Below are 17,765 nucleotides of genomic sequence, written 5' to 3' on the forward strand. Positions count from 1 at the left end.
CCAGCTCCATAGTGCTCCAGAGGATTGTCTTGCATTCCAAAGTACAAACACTTCTTCAGAACTGGGCCCTGTGCCTCTGTTGAGGTTACTCTTGAGGATAGGTTTCTCAAATACCTCTATGTTGGTTCCTATGTGGCTGCTGCTTGCTATTCTCCTTCTCTTCCACCCCCTCTCTTCCTTTTTATTTCCATCCCTCCTCTCTATCTTTGATATCTCCATGGTGTACTGACTCAGAGTTCACCACAGATATTGTGTAATTGTTTTTTCTCAAGAGTTTAAATTTAGTGGGGCAGATGTGAGATCGTCTGTTTAAACAGCAGGCATGAGCTCAGGTCAGCAGGCTGTCTGAAGTCCTGTTAAACTTGGAGATGTGTTTTGCAGACATGTCTTTACAGTTCTGCATTTTCATCAGCTCTGCATTTGTACCATCCAATCACATTTGCACTTTACTGCCCTTGAAATATCAGGAAGTAATTGCTTATTTCTTGTATCATGTTGGTTTTAGAGCACAGTTTGAACTGGCATCTCTGTGTGGGCTTTGATGGCTGTGAAGGCTTTCAGGTCAGCAGTGAGCACTGTTGTGTTTATCTGCAAGATAGTTCTTGTGTAAGACATCTTACAGCAGTCTATCATTTATTCTAGCACATGACCTTCTGGGCTGTCCTCTGTCTGCTGGAAATAGCATACCTTCTCTCTTTGCTGGTAAATATTCTCTGTTTCCATTTCCAATCTTACCACTGCACAGTTTTCCTGTGTCATCTTGTAAACAAATGGCTGCTTAAAAAAAGAAAAGTCTCAGCACCTTCTCTGCACTAAATACAGGGTTTTCCAGCAGCAAATTTTTTGAGACACTGCTTCAGTTGCTGCAGAGAAAGGAGGTGGCTCTTCATCTGTGGTACTCTGAGAAGAAGTTGCTGTACGTGCTGCAGAGCCATGGTAGTGGGGAAGGAGCCTCAATCAGTTCAATTGTGGTCTGTTGGGTGCTGATATCAGTGCTCTGCATTTAACAGTGGTTAAACACAGGGGCTTTAGGGCAGGAAATATTTTTTGTCATGGTGAGGAAAATAAAAAGGAACCTTGTTAAGTGGCTATTGTTACTGTTGCCAGATATGTGGCAGTGTTAATTTGTGATGCTAAATTGTCTCTTGGGAGACATTCACTTTGAGGTGCTGGCTAGAAACATTTCACCTGATGAGGTTTTATCTTCTCCTTCTGGAAACCTTTGCTAGCATAGTATTGAACAAAGTACCAGAGAATGTGAATTTTCTCATTTGGAGAAGCATAAATTCTAAAGCAATATTATCTCTTGCTTTGTATTATTTTTTTTTCCCTTTTTGTTTTCCCTCTCTGCCTTTTCATGCTATTTTTGTGTTTCTAGCAGCTTCATTGGTCTCATTGGAAAGTGTCTGGAGAAAATGAAAACCACTGTTTATTTCTAGTGTGTAATAACAAATTTCACTTGCACTACACGATTCCTTAACAACAATTACTGTATTGGGAATGTGAACAGAAAAGAATGTCTGTAGGTTTGGGGTGTTGTAATCTTGTGACACACTTTGTGTTGAGGTTTTTGTGTTGTGCTTCTCTTTATATTTCACTGCCTGGTGTAAAGTGTGGTGATTGAGTAAAAGATAACTCCAGATTACAAAAGGATTTATAGCAAAGACTATTTGTCTTTTTCATTGATGTGCTTTGGGTGCTACTGGGTGGGAAGTTTACTATCCAAAGAAAAAAGGACCTATAGGGCTTTAGTGTTATTGTGTATCTGCTTACTTAAACAGCAAGGAAAGTATCTAGTGATACTAAAGATAAGTTATCTTTCATAGAGGTAAATAAATAATGAAATTTGTCAGGCTCATAGCTCCCGTTTCAGATTTGCTGTGACAGCAAGTTTGGTTCAGGCTGAGATGGTGGTTCAGAAGAGGTGTTACCCTCTCTTCGTGTGGCCAAATTGTGCCATGTTTGGGATGGAGGAGACAGCTCTTCTCTCCATGGGCCGAGTATCTTATTGCTGCAGAGCTTTCTGCTCTTGTCTGTGTATTTCAAATGGGAAATCTCAACTGGAGTAACTGAAAGGGCACTTGTGAATAGTGGGGTGTTTTAGATGGATTTGTGGTTGTTGCCTGAGTATTCCCTGCTGTACCCTCATTGTCAGGCCACACTGCAGTGCTCTAAAAAGCACTAGGTTGGTTAGGGCTCTGATGTGGAGGTCAGGGATGGCTTCACCCTTTCCCAGTATTGGGCCAACTATTGGGAGTGTCACATCTGCCCACATGTGGCTCCTAAAGGCAGGTGCAGCTCAGGTTCTGATGGAGGGTGCTTGTGGCAGGTGGGAGCCAGAATCCACTGGGTGCTGTGTGCCACAGGGGAATGCCTGGAATGCAAACGGTGCTCAGACATCAAGAAAAGTCTTTTAGGCTCCAGCTGCACCAGGAGACTTTCAGGAACTGTTCATCAAGCTTAGTGCATGTTCGGGCTTCCTATGCATGCTTTGGAATAGAGAGTTTTGAAGGATTCCTGCCAGTTAACAGAAATGAGAAGGGCATGCAGAGAGATTTCATCTGGCATTTAGTGTTCCCACGTGCTTTGTCTAGAGCGGTTACATAGGAATGTTGGGCTGTTGTCACAAGACTTGGGAATTGTGAAGGGGAATTCCACTTGCTTATAACAAGATAAGCAAAAGAAAGCAGAAGATCAATATCTGCTTCCTCTGAGATTTGTTGACATTGGTCATTTCCAAAGGAAAAGTACTTCTGTAATATTATATTGAGATAATACAGAACAAAACTTCTCTGGGTGGAATCATAGCAAGGGAGGAGGAGGGAAAGGCTTTTCAGTTGTCATCTGTTTTACCAAATTAAATTCAGTGCTTAAAAGTGAGTCCCAAATCCTTGAGTTTTTTCATGGTAGCCTTTGGAATTAGCTAGGAAGATGACAGTAAATAATTTAAAATACTACTTAAAAAAATTGCTCATAATGGGACAAGCAGAGTGTTGCATGGGATTGTCACGCCTCTGAGTTATTCTGGCTATTGGAAACCATCTCCCAAAAAGAAATTTGTTGTTGCCATTAAACCCGGTGGTGCTTTTGTTCTGCTCTGTAAGAATATGTGAGAAATGAACCTGACTCCTGGCTGCTGCTGCTGTGGGAGCCTAGGGAGTGTCTTCTGGCAGGAGCTCACAGGAGCCCCGGGGCAGTTTCTGGTTACTGCTCTTTTCTCCCTGCCCTTCTGGCTGACCTATCTCTGATGAAGGCATTGACTGGAGACCAAAGCACTGAGTGGCTGGAATTCCTAACTCCAGGGAAGGCCAGATGGCTGTGCTGCCTCTGGAGTAATCTGCTGCCAGTCTCAGTAGGTGTCTTGGCACTTGCTGTCTTGCTCTTTCTTGAGAGTGGAAAATGCCTGCCTGTTCTGATTGCTACATTTTTGCAGCAGTACTTACAGGAAATTTCCCTCCTTCAGCTGTTGGAAATGCCTTCCTGTTCCCCAAACCCAGCTGTTTCCCCTTTCGGCCACTTCCATAGTTAATAAATTAACTACTGTGCTAAACACATATAGGTTCTTGAACTATCCTGTTTAAATAAAGGCAAAACTTTTCCACAAGGATGATGAATGTTCTTTTGTGTTTAATCCAAAGAGAAATTCCCTCAAGAGCCATGTTCCATGGAAACCTAGCAGAATTATTTTTGTGTTTGGACAAGCTGATCTCTTATCCTTATGTTTGAACTGTTTTTTTAGTTGCTTTGTTTTTTTTTTTAATCTGCAAACTAATGTAGCTGAATCCCTTTTTAAGAGGTTGTTCATGTCAAAAGTGCTATGATAAAAATTGAAAAGTTATTTTTTGCAGGGTGGTAGAAAAAATTGGTGTGATACTGCTTGAGAGATCCAGTTGGGTTTTCTTGTGGAGAAGTTCATATTTCCATATGTGTCTTTGTGCCATTTGCCTAGCATACATGATTTGTGCAATTAATTTTTCAAATTACTTTAGTAAATGATAAATTCTTAGTCTTTCCCTGCATTCAGGAGATAACAGTAGTTTGCAGAATTGGTACATAAATATACCCAAATTTAGCTGGTGCACTGCTAAGGAAAACCATAGTCGTGCCTCTGGAGTGAGCTGTATTTAAACACCCACAGACTGCTTTTTAGCCAGACAATCGAAAGAAAAATACAGTCAGCTTTTGGATTGTGAATTCAAATGTAGCCTGAGCTCCTGTATGAACTGAAAGATTCAATATTCTATTCCATGGCTTTTCCCCCCTCAGTACACGAGAGGCACTGTGACAGCCTTTGCTCCTTTTGATGCCAGAGCTGATGCAGAAGCCCTTCGTAAGGCCATGAAGGGAATAGGTAAGGATAATTTTTATTACCTTCCTCCTTTGCAAACATCCTTTCTGATCTACTTTGTCTCAGTAGATGAGAGTAGGGCGTGTGTCTACAAGCCAAGGAATGGCAGCCCCAGGACCGCGCTGGTCTGGGCGTGTCCTGGTTGTGACTGCGCAGCTCTCAAGGATGTTTATTTTTGGATTAGCATGAAGAAAAAAAATAAGGGATTTATTCTTTCCTGATTAAGAAATGGATGCTCCAACACTCTTCTGGGAGCACAAAATTTTACAGTGCAGTGGTTCTGGATTTACAGGGACAGCTGTGGAGAATTACAGCAGTGTGGTAGGAACTCTGCATGGCAAATCCGCAGCAGCCTCTTGGGCCTGGAAGTGTGTGAGCACAGTGCAGTTACTGGGACAAGGAATGAGAGCACACACACAGTGTGAATGCAGACTAAGAAGTGCTCTGTAAACCCACACTGTAGCTTTCTGCCCCAAAACCTCCCCTGGGAGAACAAACCCCAGTTTGCTGCTTTCTCTGAAGCCACCTGTGCAAGGAAGGGAAGGAGGGGTGTGTGCTACACCTCAGCCTACAGGCAAGCTCAGTAGGGCTGGGAAGATGCCGTGCTGGGAGGACCTACCTTGCAAGCTTTGCCTATTAAATGGATAATAGCTCCATGCTGCTGCCCTCTGGGGTGTCTGGGATTGTTGGACTGAGTTTTCCTAGGAGTTAATAGTTTTTTGGTGAGCCCAAAGGCAAGGCCTTTCTGTAGAATACAGATAGCTAAATGTTATAGCTGATGCTTGGAGCAGAGTCTGGATCACTGGAGCACTGTTGGAGAATAAACAACATATTAAGCCCTCTAGTCATGTTTTTCCACCAAACTTGGTGGCTCTGCTTGAGGTTTGGTGACATTTACTATTTTAAATGCTCCTGCTGTTTGCCAGTAGGCTGTTGTTGTCAAAGCATCTTTCACTGCCTTTTGAGTCTGTGCCACTGCAGTTTGTTTTTCAGAGTGTGTTTGTAACTTGCTCTTTCTAACTTCAGGGACTGATGAAGAAACTGTGCTGACTATCCTCGCCACCAGAAACAATGCTCAGCGTCAAGAAATAGCTTCTGCCTTTAAAACCTTATTTGGCAGGGTAAGAAGAAAAAACACCTCTGGAAATGAGCTAATTCTGGCTTACAATGATGACTTTAAAATATGAGACACATTCACCATATTCCCTGAAAAACATTCCTTGTAAGGAAATCTACCTTTGCTTTTTTCTCTCCCTTTCCTCCACTCTGCCTTATCAAAAAACAAAGATCAGTGTGTTTCAGGTTTTCCAAATGCCTGTTTATCCTTTTCTCCTGCCTTGTTTCAGTTGAGGACCAATTAAAACAAAAAGTGGTGTCCTTTGTGTTTTTTGCTGTGTCTCCAGAGTCAGTCAGCCTCCAGACTTGTGTGCCTTCTTTTAAAGTGCTTAGTCCTTGCTCATTGCAGCACTGTTTTTTCTGCACTAGGATCTTGTGGATGACCTGAAATCAGAACTTACTGGCAAGTTTGAAACCTTGATGGTGTCTCTGATGAGACCAGCATATATTTTTGATGCTCATGCACTGAAGCATGCCATCAAGGTAAGAGGAATTCATGTGTTACATGAAATGATTGGTGCTTTTGGTTGATTTAAAAGAAAAAAAAAAAATCAGCAAAGTTGTGCTAACACCTGCCAATGTCATGGTTTTGCATTTTTTTGCAAATCATAATAATTCAGAGGTAGTTTAGAAATCTACACAGCATAAGAATTGTTCCTTCTGGTTTAAACACAATGAATACATATGCAGTTGCTTTCACATTCCTTTTGCTGTTCAAGTGCAGTACTGAAGTCCAGAGGGACTCTGGATTTTTCTGCTTGAGCAGCTAAAGTTTTATAGCTATACAGCTGTATGAAAATTAGTTGAGGGCATATAATGGAAGTGTGGTGCTCTTTGTTTCTTCTTGGCTGTTATTTAAACTACAGAGTGTGTTACCCCTGATGGATTGCAGTGCAAGTCCAAAATTGATGAGCTTGTGTAAACTGGTGTCCACCAAAATGATGATCAGGTATTGTCTGTAGTATTGAATGTGCTCTAAAAACTGCCTTCAGTAACAGAGGGAATAATTGATGGCCCTGTCAGTGTTAGCCTTCTATATTTTCTCTTTAGTGAGTGCATTTAGTGCCTTTCTGGGCAGGCCAGGTAAACAAACCATTTACAACATGGATGTGTAGAAATTTCAGTATCTCTTCCATGTGCTTTTTTTTCCCACCTCTGTCACACCTGTGGAATTTCAGGAATTCAATGTCCCTGGACTATTTACAGTATTGATCAAATAGAGGACATTGAACTTGACTCAAGTGTGAGGTAGTGCTTTGTGGAATGACACTTCCATGTAAATTCCCAAGATCCTGGATGAGCAGCTGGTTAATATGTAGGCTTTAGCCAACTGTGCAAGCAAGTGCTCATGCACCTGTGACCCAGCAAATAGTCCCTCAGATAGAAACTTCATTCCTGGAGGTTTTCTGTAATGTGTTTTATGTGCATTGGGGGAAGGGGAGATGGTACCTGACAGAGAAACTGATAAAGGCCTTGTTGATTAAAAAAAAAAAAAATTGTATTTCCAAGTTCCTCTTATTGATTTTTGGGAGTCAAAGACTGATAGGGAAATGACTGAACAGACAGTGTAGGAGGGAATGTAGAGATAGTGAAACAAGAGTGGTTTTGTTCTTGTCACTTACAAAAAAATGTATTAAACCCAAGAGCCTAAAATGCATTCTGGAGAATGTCTGCACAGGAAAGGATGTCAGTACTGGCTGCAGTTCAGCCAAGGGGGGTAACAGTGAAGTAGATGTCATGGTAGGGACTTGAGTGCAAGATAACTCAGCTAAGAGCACCAACTCTGTGCTGAAGGCTGTCCCATCCATTTTCACTGCTGCTGCTTGGATTAGAGCAAGTGTAGCTCTACCTGCCTCAGGGATTGGGCATGTTCATGAAACAATCTGCATTTTGGAAATGGTTGCCTGTAATCTGGCAAATTTGTGTTCTGGATGCTTTTATGTGTAGTTGCATATCTTTGTATGTGTTTAGTATTCAGTGTTTTCCTTACAGGAAAGCTTGTAAATAATATGCTGAAGCAAAAACTGCTCAGTATTGCATTTCAGTGTTGCTTTTGTGAAATGACTCCTTTGTATGTGTGAAGAGCAGTGGATTATTCTTGCAAACAAAGTAGGCTTAGATTTGTGGATACAAGATATTGGCCTGTTTTTTTTAAGTTTTATCCTTGTAAAAGTGAAAGAGTGGTTGTTGTTTCTGGGAACTGCAGAATTGCTGGAACTACCTGGGCTAGCAATTCTCTTGTCAAGTGTGTTTGCAGCAGAAGAATGGGTTTGTTGACAGCAGGGTGCAGGTCTGTGCTGAGTGGCTCTGTGCTTATCTGTGTCCTGGCTGGTGACAGACACTACATGGATTAAAGCTAAGATGCAAACTCGCTGCTCTTGATGTCCTAGATTGTCACAGCAAAGAACTGAGGCGCACCTGGTTGTGCTTGGGCGTGGAAGGGCCCATCTGAATCCTATAGCACTGGGCTTTTATAAATTGTTGGGTTGGTTTTGAAAGCAATCAAGACAGAACTGGGAGAAATTCTCCTCAAACCCTCCAGAGTGTACCAGAAAGAAGAAAATATTTTTTGTTTATCTGGTCCAAATGTATAAGTTTATGTTTGGTTTTGATTGTCAAAGGAAATTCTTGTTTTCCTTTTGTTATTCCATCCACTGAGTCATACTTTCACCCCTGCAGGGAGCAGGAACCAATGAGAAAGTGTTGACTGAAATTCTTGCCTCCAGAACACCTGCAGAAGTGCAGAATATTAAACAAGTTTATCAGCAAGGTAATTTTCTGTATAAAATAAGAGTCTCTGTTTAGTTCCCTTCTTATGATTTTAGCTCATCTTTCAGATAAGGTTTATCTCTGAACTGATGGATGTGTCCAATAAGAGAGAGTTCTTTCTGCTGTGTTGCAGAGATTCCTATTGAAAGGAACAAGAATTTGAATTGTAAATTGAAATAGTTTTTATTTCAGGGCTGTGGCTGCAAGTTGTGGTTATTTATGCCTTAGAGTTAGAATTCTTTCAAAAGCATTTCTTTCCTCCACCCATTATTTTCATCCCTTTGACTAAAAGGCAATTTTCAGTAATTGGAAACAAGAAAAGTGATATCACATTAAATAAACAGAAGTTATTTTTTTCCCCTGCCTTTTGTTCTATGCTGTATTCAAGTGTACTTATGCTAGAGTACTTGCAGCTTTTGGCTGGCCACAGGAGTAGATTTCTTTTAGCTCTATGCAGATTTCTGCCATATAAGAAATTCTCATGTTTTAACTAATTTTGAGCCCAAACACAGAGTCTTAAGGGGCAAAATTTATTAGTAGCAGACTTTTCTGGGCTCATGGTTTTTGTACAGTGACACTGCCATATTTTAGCATTACTCCATGTCTGTATCCTCTTTAGTTCCTTAAGGAGCTGAATCCAGGCATGTCACCTTGTACTTCAAAATATTGTGAGTGATCTGTTCCTGAAATGAGGTGTGAGGTGCTGTATTTTCCTCCTTTAGAGTAGTGTTATGTTGTAAGTGAAAGCAGAATATGTCCTGAGTGTTAAAGATCTTTCTGACAGATAATTTTACAAATTGTGAGTCTTTTTGCCTTTCCTTGCCTTCCCCTCAAAATAGCAAGGGAGCCTGTAGGGTGATGAGTGGATGTTGCTCTTTTGCAGAGTATGAAGCCAGCCTGGAGGATAAGATCACAGGGGAAACATCAGGCCATTTCCAGAGGCTGCTGGTGGTGCTGCTGCAGGTCTGTGTCCTGTTGTGGGATGACTTTGACTTCTAGATCCACTCATGACTTTCTGCTTGCTAAGCTGGGTTCTGGATGGGCCCAGTGCTAGGCAGGGTTGGCTCTGGAGCTGAGTCACTTCCTCTGACATGTTGGGTCAGCCTTGGGATCTCTTCTGAGTCATTGCCATATCACTGAAGCAGAAAACTTCTGTGATAGCCATGGGTGTAGCAGGTGCTGCTGTGTGGGGTTTTAAGGGCAAAATGGGAAGAGGATACTTATTTCATACTGGCACATGCAGTGAAAAAGGAAAAACAAGGTGGTTTTGGAGAAGATGCATTAGGGGTGACTTCTCACAGTAACTTACAGGCTCAGTATAACAGATAAATGTTTTTTGAGTTCTGATTCTTCAGTTTATCAACTTGTGAATTTCTGTTTAGGCCAACAGAGATCCTGATGTTGGAGTTGATGAGGCTCTTGTTGAGCAGGATGCTCAGGTGGGTGACTGACTTAGGGTTGGGGTATTGCTACAAGTTATCTCACAAAGATGGTGTACAGCTAGAACTCAAATCTGAAAGAGTGGCAATTAAGGTTCTGTGTATTTTTAAATATGTTTTCATGTACTTTTGTATGTTCTGGACAAAATAACTGTCAAAACCTGAAATAATGGGATCGAAGTGTTGGCACTTTCACATTTCAGTTTTGCTTATTACTTAATGTGGGACCTGAATGAAACAGATCATTAAAAGTGAGGCTGAGGCTTGATGATACTGAGAGACTCACTGGTAGAAAATTCAGATGTTACCAGTTCATTCCTTAATACCTGACTTGGACTTCTCTCTGAATTTAATCCCTTGTCCATAAGTGCTCCCTGACCCTGTGCTCTGGATGGAAAGGAACAGCAGCAGTTAATTCATGTCCTTGCCAGTCTCTTGCTGGGTGCCATTCACTTTGTTGGAGTGATGGTCAATATTTCAGCAATTTGATTACAACTCATTTAACACATGTGCCTTCTCAGTTATTTCAGACAACTCTGCATGAGACATTATTCTCTCATAAATTTTCTGTTGAGATGAAAGAAATACAGGGATTGTTCAACATGACAGAGAGTAAAAACAGAATATCAGATCAATAAAACATGTTCCTGACAGCAAGATGGAGAGACTGAATGGCAAAATATATTTTGCTGGCACAGGCCTATCCTTTGTCATTTCAATTCAGTTATTCTGCTGTTAAAGTTAATTTCCTGTGAAAATTACAGCTGGGAAATTAGAGGGGCAAGCTTTTGTATTGTGAACTAGATTATTCCATGGAATTTTCAGTCATGCTTTTAACTGGGCCTGTGTAATTGAAGAAACACATGAAGCACTGGCCCTGGTAGGTAGATAGGTTCCTTTTGGCCTCTTTAATTTGGTTTAAATGAGCAGCTAAATTTAGGAGGCACCAAACCCAGCTGTTGAAGAGGTCCTGGTTTCCCAAATTGTCCCTGTGGTTTGCTGCATACATTTAGCTTGAGCTGGGACTTTGAGTCAATGGATTTTCCATTCACCACCCAACACAGCTGGAACAGATTCAGTCATTTTCTAATTGCTATTGCCAGGTACAAATGATCAGAACTGAGGTAGATGACTGTGCAAATGTAGGAGTATTTTTGGCTTCCCAATGTTCTTCTCAAGTCATATATTCTGGAAAGAACCTGATACATTAGAAGGTAAACTTTTTGCTCAGAGATTTGTAAATTTTTTGGGTCTTTGATTACTGCACATTCAAAGCAATTGTGAGACTTTTATGAGAATGCCTGACAGAGAAAGTGTGACTTTCTGGAAAAGGTTTTGTCAATATCACTTCTTTAAAGGCATGCAGTTGAGGTACATGTTGTGTATTGCCCAATGGCAAGGCAGATAAGAACTTGAAGCTGACAAAAAGTGCTGTTTACAAATTCTAATGTTCTAAACAAATCTTTTGCTGGTGTTTCTAAATGCTGTACTGGGATTTCTCATTTGCTACTGGATGGAGAGTGCTGATATTCATTTGGAGGGCTTAGCATATGTTATTTGTAATAAATATCCTTGCAATGAGCACCTTGAGAGCTTTTTCCTCTCCGTATTTTTTTATTCTGTACTATTAATATTAAAAAGATCACATACTACAATATGTAAAACCTTTCTACTTACAGAGTGTTTAGCAAAAGACAGAGTTTTCTGACTGTCAGGAAAAGAACTTGTTTCATTTTCCGAGTTTCTTTCTCTTTTTCTCCTGGCTCTTGCTCATTCCAACTTTTTGAAGTGCTTTATGCTCCTGGTGCTGAAAATGCACCCAGGTCTTTGTCTGCATCAAAGACAGACTTGCCTGAAAAGCCACAAATGTGCTAAAACCATGATTAAAATCTGGTTTCAAATAACTAAGAATTTATCAGACCTCAAATCCTCTTTCTGAGAGCTTCTAGATCCATCTTCTTCTCCTTGGAAAACTTCCTCATGAGCCAAGTTGGCATGGTTCTGCTGATGAAGAGCCATCACGTAACAAAGTTCAAAAAAGGGAAGGGAAAAAAGTGCAGAAAAGGCAGTACTGTGAATAGATTTTTATCTGCTGTATTATTACAGTTTCAAGGAACTTCAGGCTTATGAAGAGGACTCTGCACAGTCAGTTTCAGGGCCTGAAGCTGCATTACTCATGGAAATGCCTTCACAGTCAATTTCAGATTTTTTCATTTATTTCTATGATGAGTTCAGTACTTGGTAATTTTATTTCATTTTTTTACCTCCAGCTAGGCTTGTTAGTAAATTTAATGCTCCTTAGAGGGAGACAAATAGAGCTTTTCAATAGGATCTGTGGGCACAAAGCAAATGCTGATGCTTGGATCTCTTGAATTCGTAACAGGTTTTGTTCAGAGCTGGGGAGCTGAAATGGGGAACGGATGAAGAAAAGTTCATCACTATCTTGGGAACTCGCAGTGTTTCCCACTTGAGGAGGGGTAAGTGGTGTGGTTAATGAGGGCCTGAAAGCTTCTGCCTCAAATCCAGCCTGGAAAAGCTCAGCTCATACCAGGTGCCTATTTTATGAGCTGATGAAAGAGGGGCAATGCCTTTCCCCCTGCTCCTTGTCCATCCATAAGTGTCTTTTGCCAGTCTGTTAAGCCATTGGGAATAATGCATGGGTCTGTTCCAGGTGCAGGGAGGGGTTGTACAGGGGGTGTCTGAGGGGAAATTGGTGCTCAGAGCAGTGAGTGGCCAGCAGCACCTGAACTGTGGATAGTGACACACAGGGGTCATTGTCCTGAACTGAGGGGCACTGGCAGGAATGTTGGCTGTTTCCTGATGGAGCACTCTTTGTTTTGCAGTGTTTGACAAGTACATGACCATTTCTGGCTTCCAGATTGAGGAGACCATTGACCGGGAGACTTCTGGTGATTTGGAGAAGCTGCTACTGGCAGTGGGTAATTAGTCCTAACATGTCTGGAACTAGGCTGCCTTTGCTTACTCCTAGGCTTCCTTAAATTGGTACAAGTTGTCACAGAGACTGGCATGAAAACAAGGTTCCTTTTGTAAGGTAATCGATCACCTGGGATCCATTTTTATATCTAGAGAAGTGAAACTGCATTCTGTGCACTTCTGCTGGAGCTGAGACCAAGCTCTGCCTTCACCTTATTCCTGGCAGCTTATCTAGGACAGTGCTCTCGAGTTTGACTAGTAAAGTCTGCTATCAGAAATAAATGTTTGTTCTAAATCCCAGAACTCAGAGTTGTAACAGAGGAACAGACCAGGTGATACCACTGGAGAGAATAACCTAGTGACACACACCTTGTTTTGGCAATCAGAGAGTGCCCTGCATTTAATAGCAGTCCATAATTCAATCATTTGGCTTTCTGCAGTGAAATGCATCAGAAGTGTGCCTGCTTATTTTGCTGAGACCCTGTATTATTCCATGAAGGTATGTAAATGTTTTCCCTATGTCACTTTCCATCTCCTCTAGCTACAATTCCTCTCCCTTTAGCTTGTTCTTAATTTCTTCTGCCACTGTGAATGCTGACAGGTTACTGTATCACTAAGTGTCTGCAGAAGGTTCAGGGAGTGCAGGACTGGGAGAGGATGCAAACAATTTACTTCGAGTTTCCTTGAGTTCCTCCTGGGTTTTTCAGACCAGAAACTTTTTACAGTCATCAGCTGTTTTGTGACTTGGTATTATTGCCCTGGAAAATGTCTGGCAAGATCCTCTGGGTGCTTCCAGCTGATTAAACTGCAGTGTCTTTAGCTGGTGGATGTACTGAGAAAGGCAAAAATTTAAATAGTGCAAATTCTAGTGCTGTTTGATTTGGAGGTGAGTATTTACAGACTGAGAGCTTTAGGTAGCTTTGAAACACTATCCATCCTGTCTTGAGAAGCACAAGAAGCTCAGCAGAGTGAAGGAAAGGCTTAAACATCTGCAAAAGATGACACACAGGAATTGCATTAGCAGTGCATCCATGTTTCTGTTGGCTTCACCTCCTCTTGGAAGGGAAGAGATAAGCGAGCAAGGCTGTAATTTTTAACTCCTGGTGGGTGATATTAATTAAACCAGAGGCAGGTAGTCTGTTGTTTTCAGGCAAGTTATCAGCTTTCCTGAGGCATTCCTCCCTTCTGCTTTCTGGATAGCTCTGGAGTATGTTTGTCAGATGAGGTGTTTGAGAGTTAGTGATGAGACACAAAATGATAGCTTAGTTTTTAAAAGTCTTTTCTGCTTTTATAGACACCAATGTAGAATGAGGTTCAGGTGAAAAATACAAAATATTATGCCAGTAGGCTGAGCTATTGGAGACGATTAATTTTTTCTTAATTATTTTTATTTTTTTCAAAAATGTAATTTTCCTGTAGGCTTTAGATTCTTATACACTTCTGAGATCCCCACATTTAAAAAAAAAATTAAATAAAAATCATTAAGCACTTCAGATAAGAAAGTTTTTTGTCAATTATTACTTTAACAGTGGAGTTTGTGCTTCTAATGTATCAGTTTGGCATGACAAGGTTCTGTGCTGAGCAGAATCTTTCATGGTTAGATGGGGCAGAGCTTGGCTTTTATTCCTCAGAAACCACTGGACTCATGCCATAACTTCTGAGCAGATTTAGGGCATTTTTAGGTTTAATCCAAGACTATTGCACCCAGAAGGATTGAGTGGCCCTGGACGTTAGGCTCAAGATGACCGTGGGGGCTCTGCCAAGTCCTTCCCTTGAGCTGCATCTGCAGGTCAGCACGTGCAAGTGTGTCTGGCTTCAGCTTGTGTGGAGTCTGCCTTGTCTGAGCAGAGGGGCAGGGCCTTGGTCTGCACAGGAGCATGGAATGTGTCAAGCACTGAAGGTGACAGAGTGGGGCACCTTTGTGTGGTTGGAAAAGGTTTGTGAAGTTTGCCCCCACAAGAAACAGCTGTAGAGTTCATGGGATGAGTTGCTCTGCTGTGTCCTGCGGTGTGATTTCCTTTGTACTGGTCACCACTGGGATTGAGGTAGCCAGGTCCAGAACTGACTGTGGTTCTGCAGCCTCAGGGTGCACTGCATAAGGGTTTATTCTTGGTTCTGGTTGTGGTGAGCAGCTGTGCTACTGGGCAAGCTTGGAACTGCAGTCTTTCAAATTTATGTGGGCATTCACAGTTGAAGCCTGAGACGAAACATGAAATAAGAGGCCTGAGCATCTGGCACTTGATAGAGGTCCAGGGATTAGAGCACCCTGCATGGTGAGCCCTCTGTTCTCCACATTTCAGAGTGAATGCCTCATGATACTGTCCCACATATTCTGTTCTGCAGCTGAGCTGTAATGCAGGAGTAGTTTGAGATGCCACTTGTTGCTTTCATGTTGTACCATATTTGTTTGTGTTTTATGTTTTGTTGTGGCATGTGTCCAGAACTGGTTCACATTTTAAAGTTATTTAGTCTTTTCTCTTTAGGGAGCTGGCACTGATGATGATACCCTGATCAGAGTCATGGTTTCAAGAAGTGAAGTTGATCTGCTGGATATTAGAAGAGAATTCAGAAAGAATTTTGCTAAATCATTGTATCAAATGATTCAGGTAAAATTACTCTTCTGTTCTCAGGGAATGCAGGGGTGATTGAGATGTCACTCTTGTCACTGTTGTTTTTCTTGGCAGAGGGAGGGTGTGGGTAGAACTGGGTCACTTGGGCCCTGAGACTGAGTTTCTCTGTATTTTTGACATGGCATTGTTTAAGTGGGGGACACTTCCTGTGGAAAAATGTTTCCTTCCAGTGTTCACTAGGTTTTCTGAAATTGCAATTACTCATACACTATTTTTAGCTACTACATCATTTCCTTGTTCTTGTCTGGGTTCCTTATTGTGCAGCACTTCAGAGAGGGTGCTGGCTCCAGAGAAATAACATGGGTAGGGAGTCTGAATTATCATGAGGTTGGAGTTTAGATCTTGGGTTGTGGTGTGGAACCCTTTGCAACATTTCCAAGTGGAAAGGGTTTCACTGTGGAACCACTCTGAGTCATAATTTCCTTTGAGTGGATGGAAAGGAGCAGGAAGGAAAGAAGCCAGCAAGGAATCTGGAGCCAGCTGTTGCTGCAAAGCTAAGTCAAAAGGCTATTTTTTTTTCCCTCTTGTTTTATTTTGTAAGTCCTGCATTCTATGATTTTTTTTTTTCCTACTGTTATTCCTAACATTATGCTGCCTTAACTAGGCTGGGTGGAGTTGTTTTGGCACTGCCTGTCAGGCCCATACGGGTTTTGTATCAGAGCTCCCATTGATTGCAGGGAGCAGAGCTGGCACCTTTCTAGGCAGTGGCAGGTGCACTTTGCCCATGTGCTGCTTTTGGTGCTGCTCTGGGCTTCTCCTTTGGACTTTTCCCTGCAGACAGATGCATCGAATGTGCAACAGGCAGTTCTGTTTTCTAGTAAAGCTTTTGGAGATTTTTTGTGTCTAGCAGTCCCTCTGTGTAAGAGGCAGAGAATTTCCTTGTGTCATTCCTGGGCAGAGAGTCATCCATGTGGATTTCCTGTGGGTGGGATGGATGTGTAGCTGTGCTGGGGCCCTCCTGGCAGCTGCCCTGGTGACTCACAGTGCTGCTGTGCTGCATTGACAGAAAGACACCTCTGGGGACTACAGGAAAGCGCTGCTGCTCCTCTGTGGTGGAGACGACGACTGAGGACACGCAGCACTCGTCGTGCTCCAGCTTTGCAGCCCTTCATTAGCATGTCTGCCTGAGGTTTTGTATCTTAATGCTTTGTGGCTGCTTGAATTTATACTAGGATTGCACTTAGTAAAAAGGAGCACATTGTTATCCCTCCTCTTCCCCACATCCCAACTTCCAGGAATTTCAAGTGCCTTCTGTGATCTGCGAGAGTCACCTTCATGGAAGGTGGGTGCCGAGCACAGAACCCAGTTCTTTACAGGTGTTTTGCTGAAATAGGAAAAAATAATCATGTATTTCACAATAAATTCAAGATGATCCTTTTTTGCTTTTATTCCTTACATTTCCACTGAGCATTAAGCTAGTTCTAACATGGCAAACAAGGAAATCCTTTGTATGTAATATTGGAATGAATTTGCTGAGCATATTACAACCCATCATTGGAAATCTAAAGGACCAATAAATTTTTTTCCCTCTCATCATAGTTGTATGTGGTTTTTTATCTAATTTAATGTTTTTGATCTATTTTCTCTTTGATAGGATTTCACTGCCTCAGACTGTGGGTATATATTTCCTCCCATTATTGAGGCTTTGAAGTATCTGGTGTTTTGCAGCTCTCCATCTTCATGTCTAGCCTAGGATACAGGTGCTGTGGTGATGCTGCTGTTCAGTAGGGTTGGAAAACCAAGGTGTTGGTGTTTGCTGGGCATTGCATTATCATTTTGTGCTGCTTTGTGTTTTTCTTCTCTTCTAAAGCTGGGGCACAGGAGGAAGGAGAGTTACTGTGCAGGGCCAAGGCAGAGCAGATGTGCTGCACTCTAGGACCAGTCAAGGATGGCTGGGATGGAAACAGGTGAGGAAGAGGTGGGATCTGTTCTTCAGGGATCTTGGGAGAAAAGAGGATGGTTGCAGCATCCCTCCCCTCAGGTTATCAGAGAGCAGAGCACAGGGTGAGAGAAGCACCAGCCTGTTTTGTGGGCTGCCTTGAATTCTCTGCTTTGGTTCAGCATTTGACTGGATCTGAAAATCAAATTGACATGTGTGAAGGAGAATAAAGAGGCTTCTCTATCATGCCTTGGTAAGATCTGAGCACCATGGTTCTAAACCTGGCTTATCAGTCAGCCACATACATCAGCTGCAGAAAATGCCCATTTTAATAGTCCTTCTGAAGCTGATTCTTCACAGGTTATTAAGAGCTTTAAAACTTTCAAGTTGAATAAATATAAAGTTTTCATTTTTTACATTGTAATTCTGAATTAGTTCTGTCATGATCTCTTGCTACTAAGTGCAATTATATTGTTTTCAAATTGTTTTCTTCCCTTTCCTGAAATGAATTGTCGGTGTTTGCGAGTTTTTCTTTTTATGGAGCCTTTACAAATGTGTTAGCAAGGAATATTAAATTACAGCTACTTATCCAGGAATGATGTGGCCAGCTACACACACTGCAGTCTTGGCATAACCACTGGCCTGGAAAT

At 41.8% G+C, this 17,765-nt stretch overlaps 1 protein-coding gene across 1 annotated transcript in view; it reads left to right on the forward strand.

The window, feature by feature from the left end:
- Positions 1-16,769, forward strand: part of ANXA5 (annexin A5) — a 19,254-nt gene extending 2,485 nt beyond the window's left edge. The window contains exons 3-13 of the mRNA XM_079307123.1: positions 4,267-4,351; positions 5,375-5,469; positions 5,834-5,947; positions 8,144-8,234; positions 9,117-9,196; positions 9,616-9,672; positions 12,056-12,149; positions 12,516-12,611; positions 13,047-13,105; positions 15,090-15,212; positions 16,243-16,769. Of these exons, the coding sequence (XP_079163249.1) occupies positions 4,267-4,351; positions 5,375-5,469; positions 5,834-5,947; positions 8,144-8,234; positions 9,117-9,196; positions 9,616-9,672; positions 12,056-12,149; positions 12,516-12,611; positions 13,047-13,105; positions 15,090-15,212; positions 16,243-16,305 (957 nt within the window). The 3' untranslated portion in view covers positions 16,306-16,769. The remainder of the gene's footprint in view (positions 1-4,266; positions 4,352-5,374; positions 5,470-5,833; positions 5,948-8,143; positions 8,235-9,116; positions 9,197-9,615; positions 9,673-12,055; positions 12,150-12,515; positions 12,612-13,046; positions 13,106-15,089; positions 15,213-16,242) is intronic.
- The last annotated feature ends 996 nt before the right edge of the window (positions 16,770-17,765 follow it).

Source organism: Erithacus rubecula (genome assembly GCF_903797595.1).
Source record: "Erithacus rubecula genome assembly, chromosome: 5".
Taxonomy (NCBI): domain Eukaryota; kingdom Metazoa; phylum Chordata; class Aves; order Passeriformes; family Muscicapidae; genus Erithacus; species Erithacus rubecula.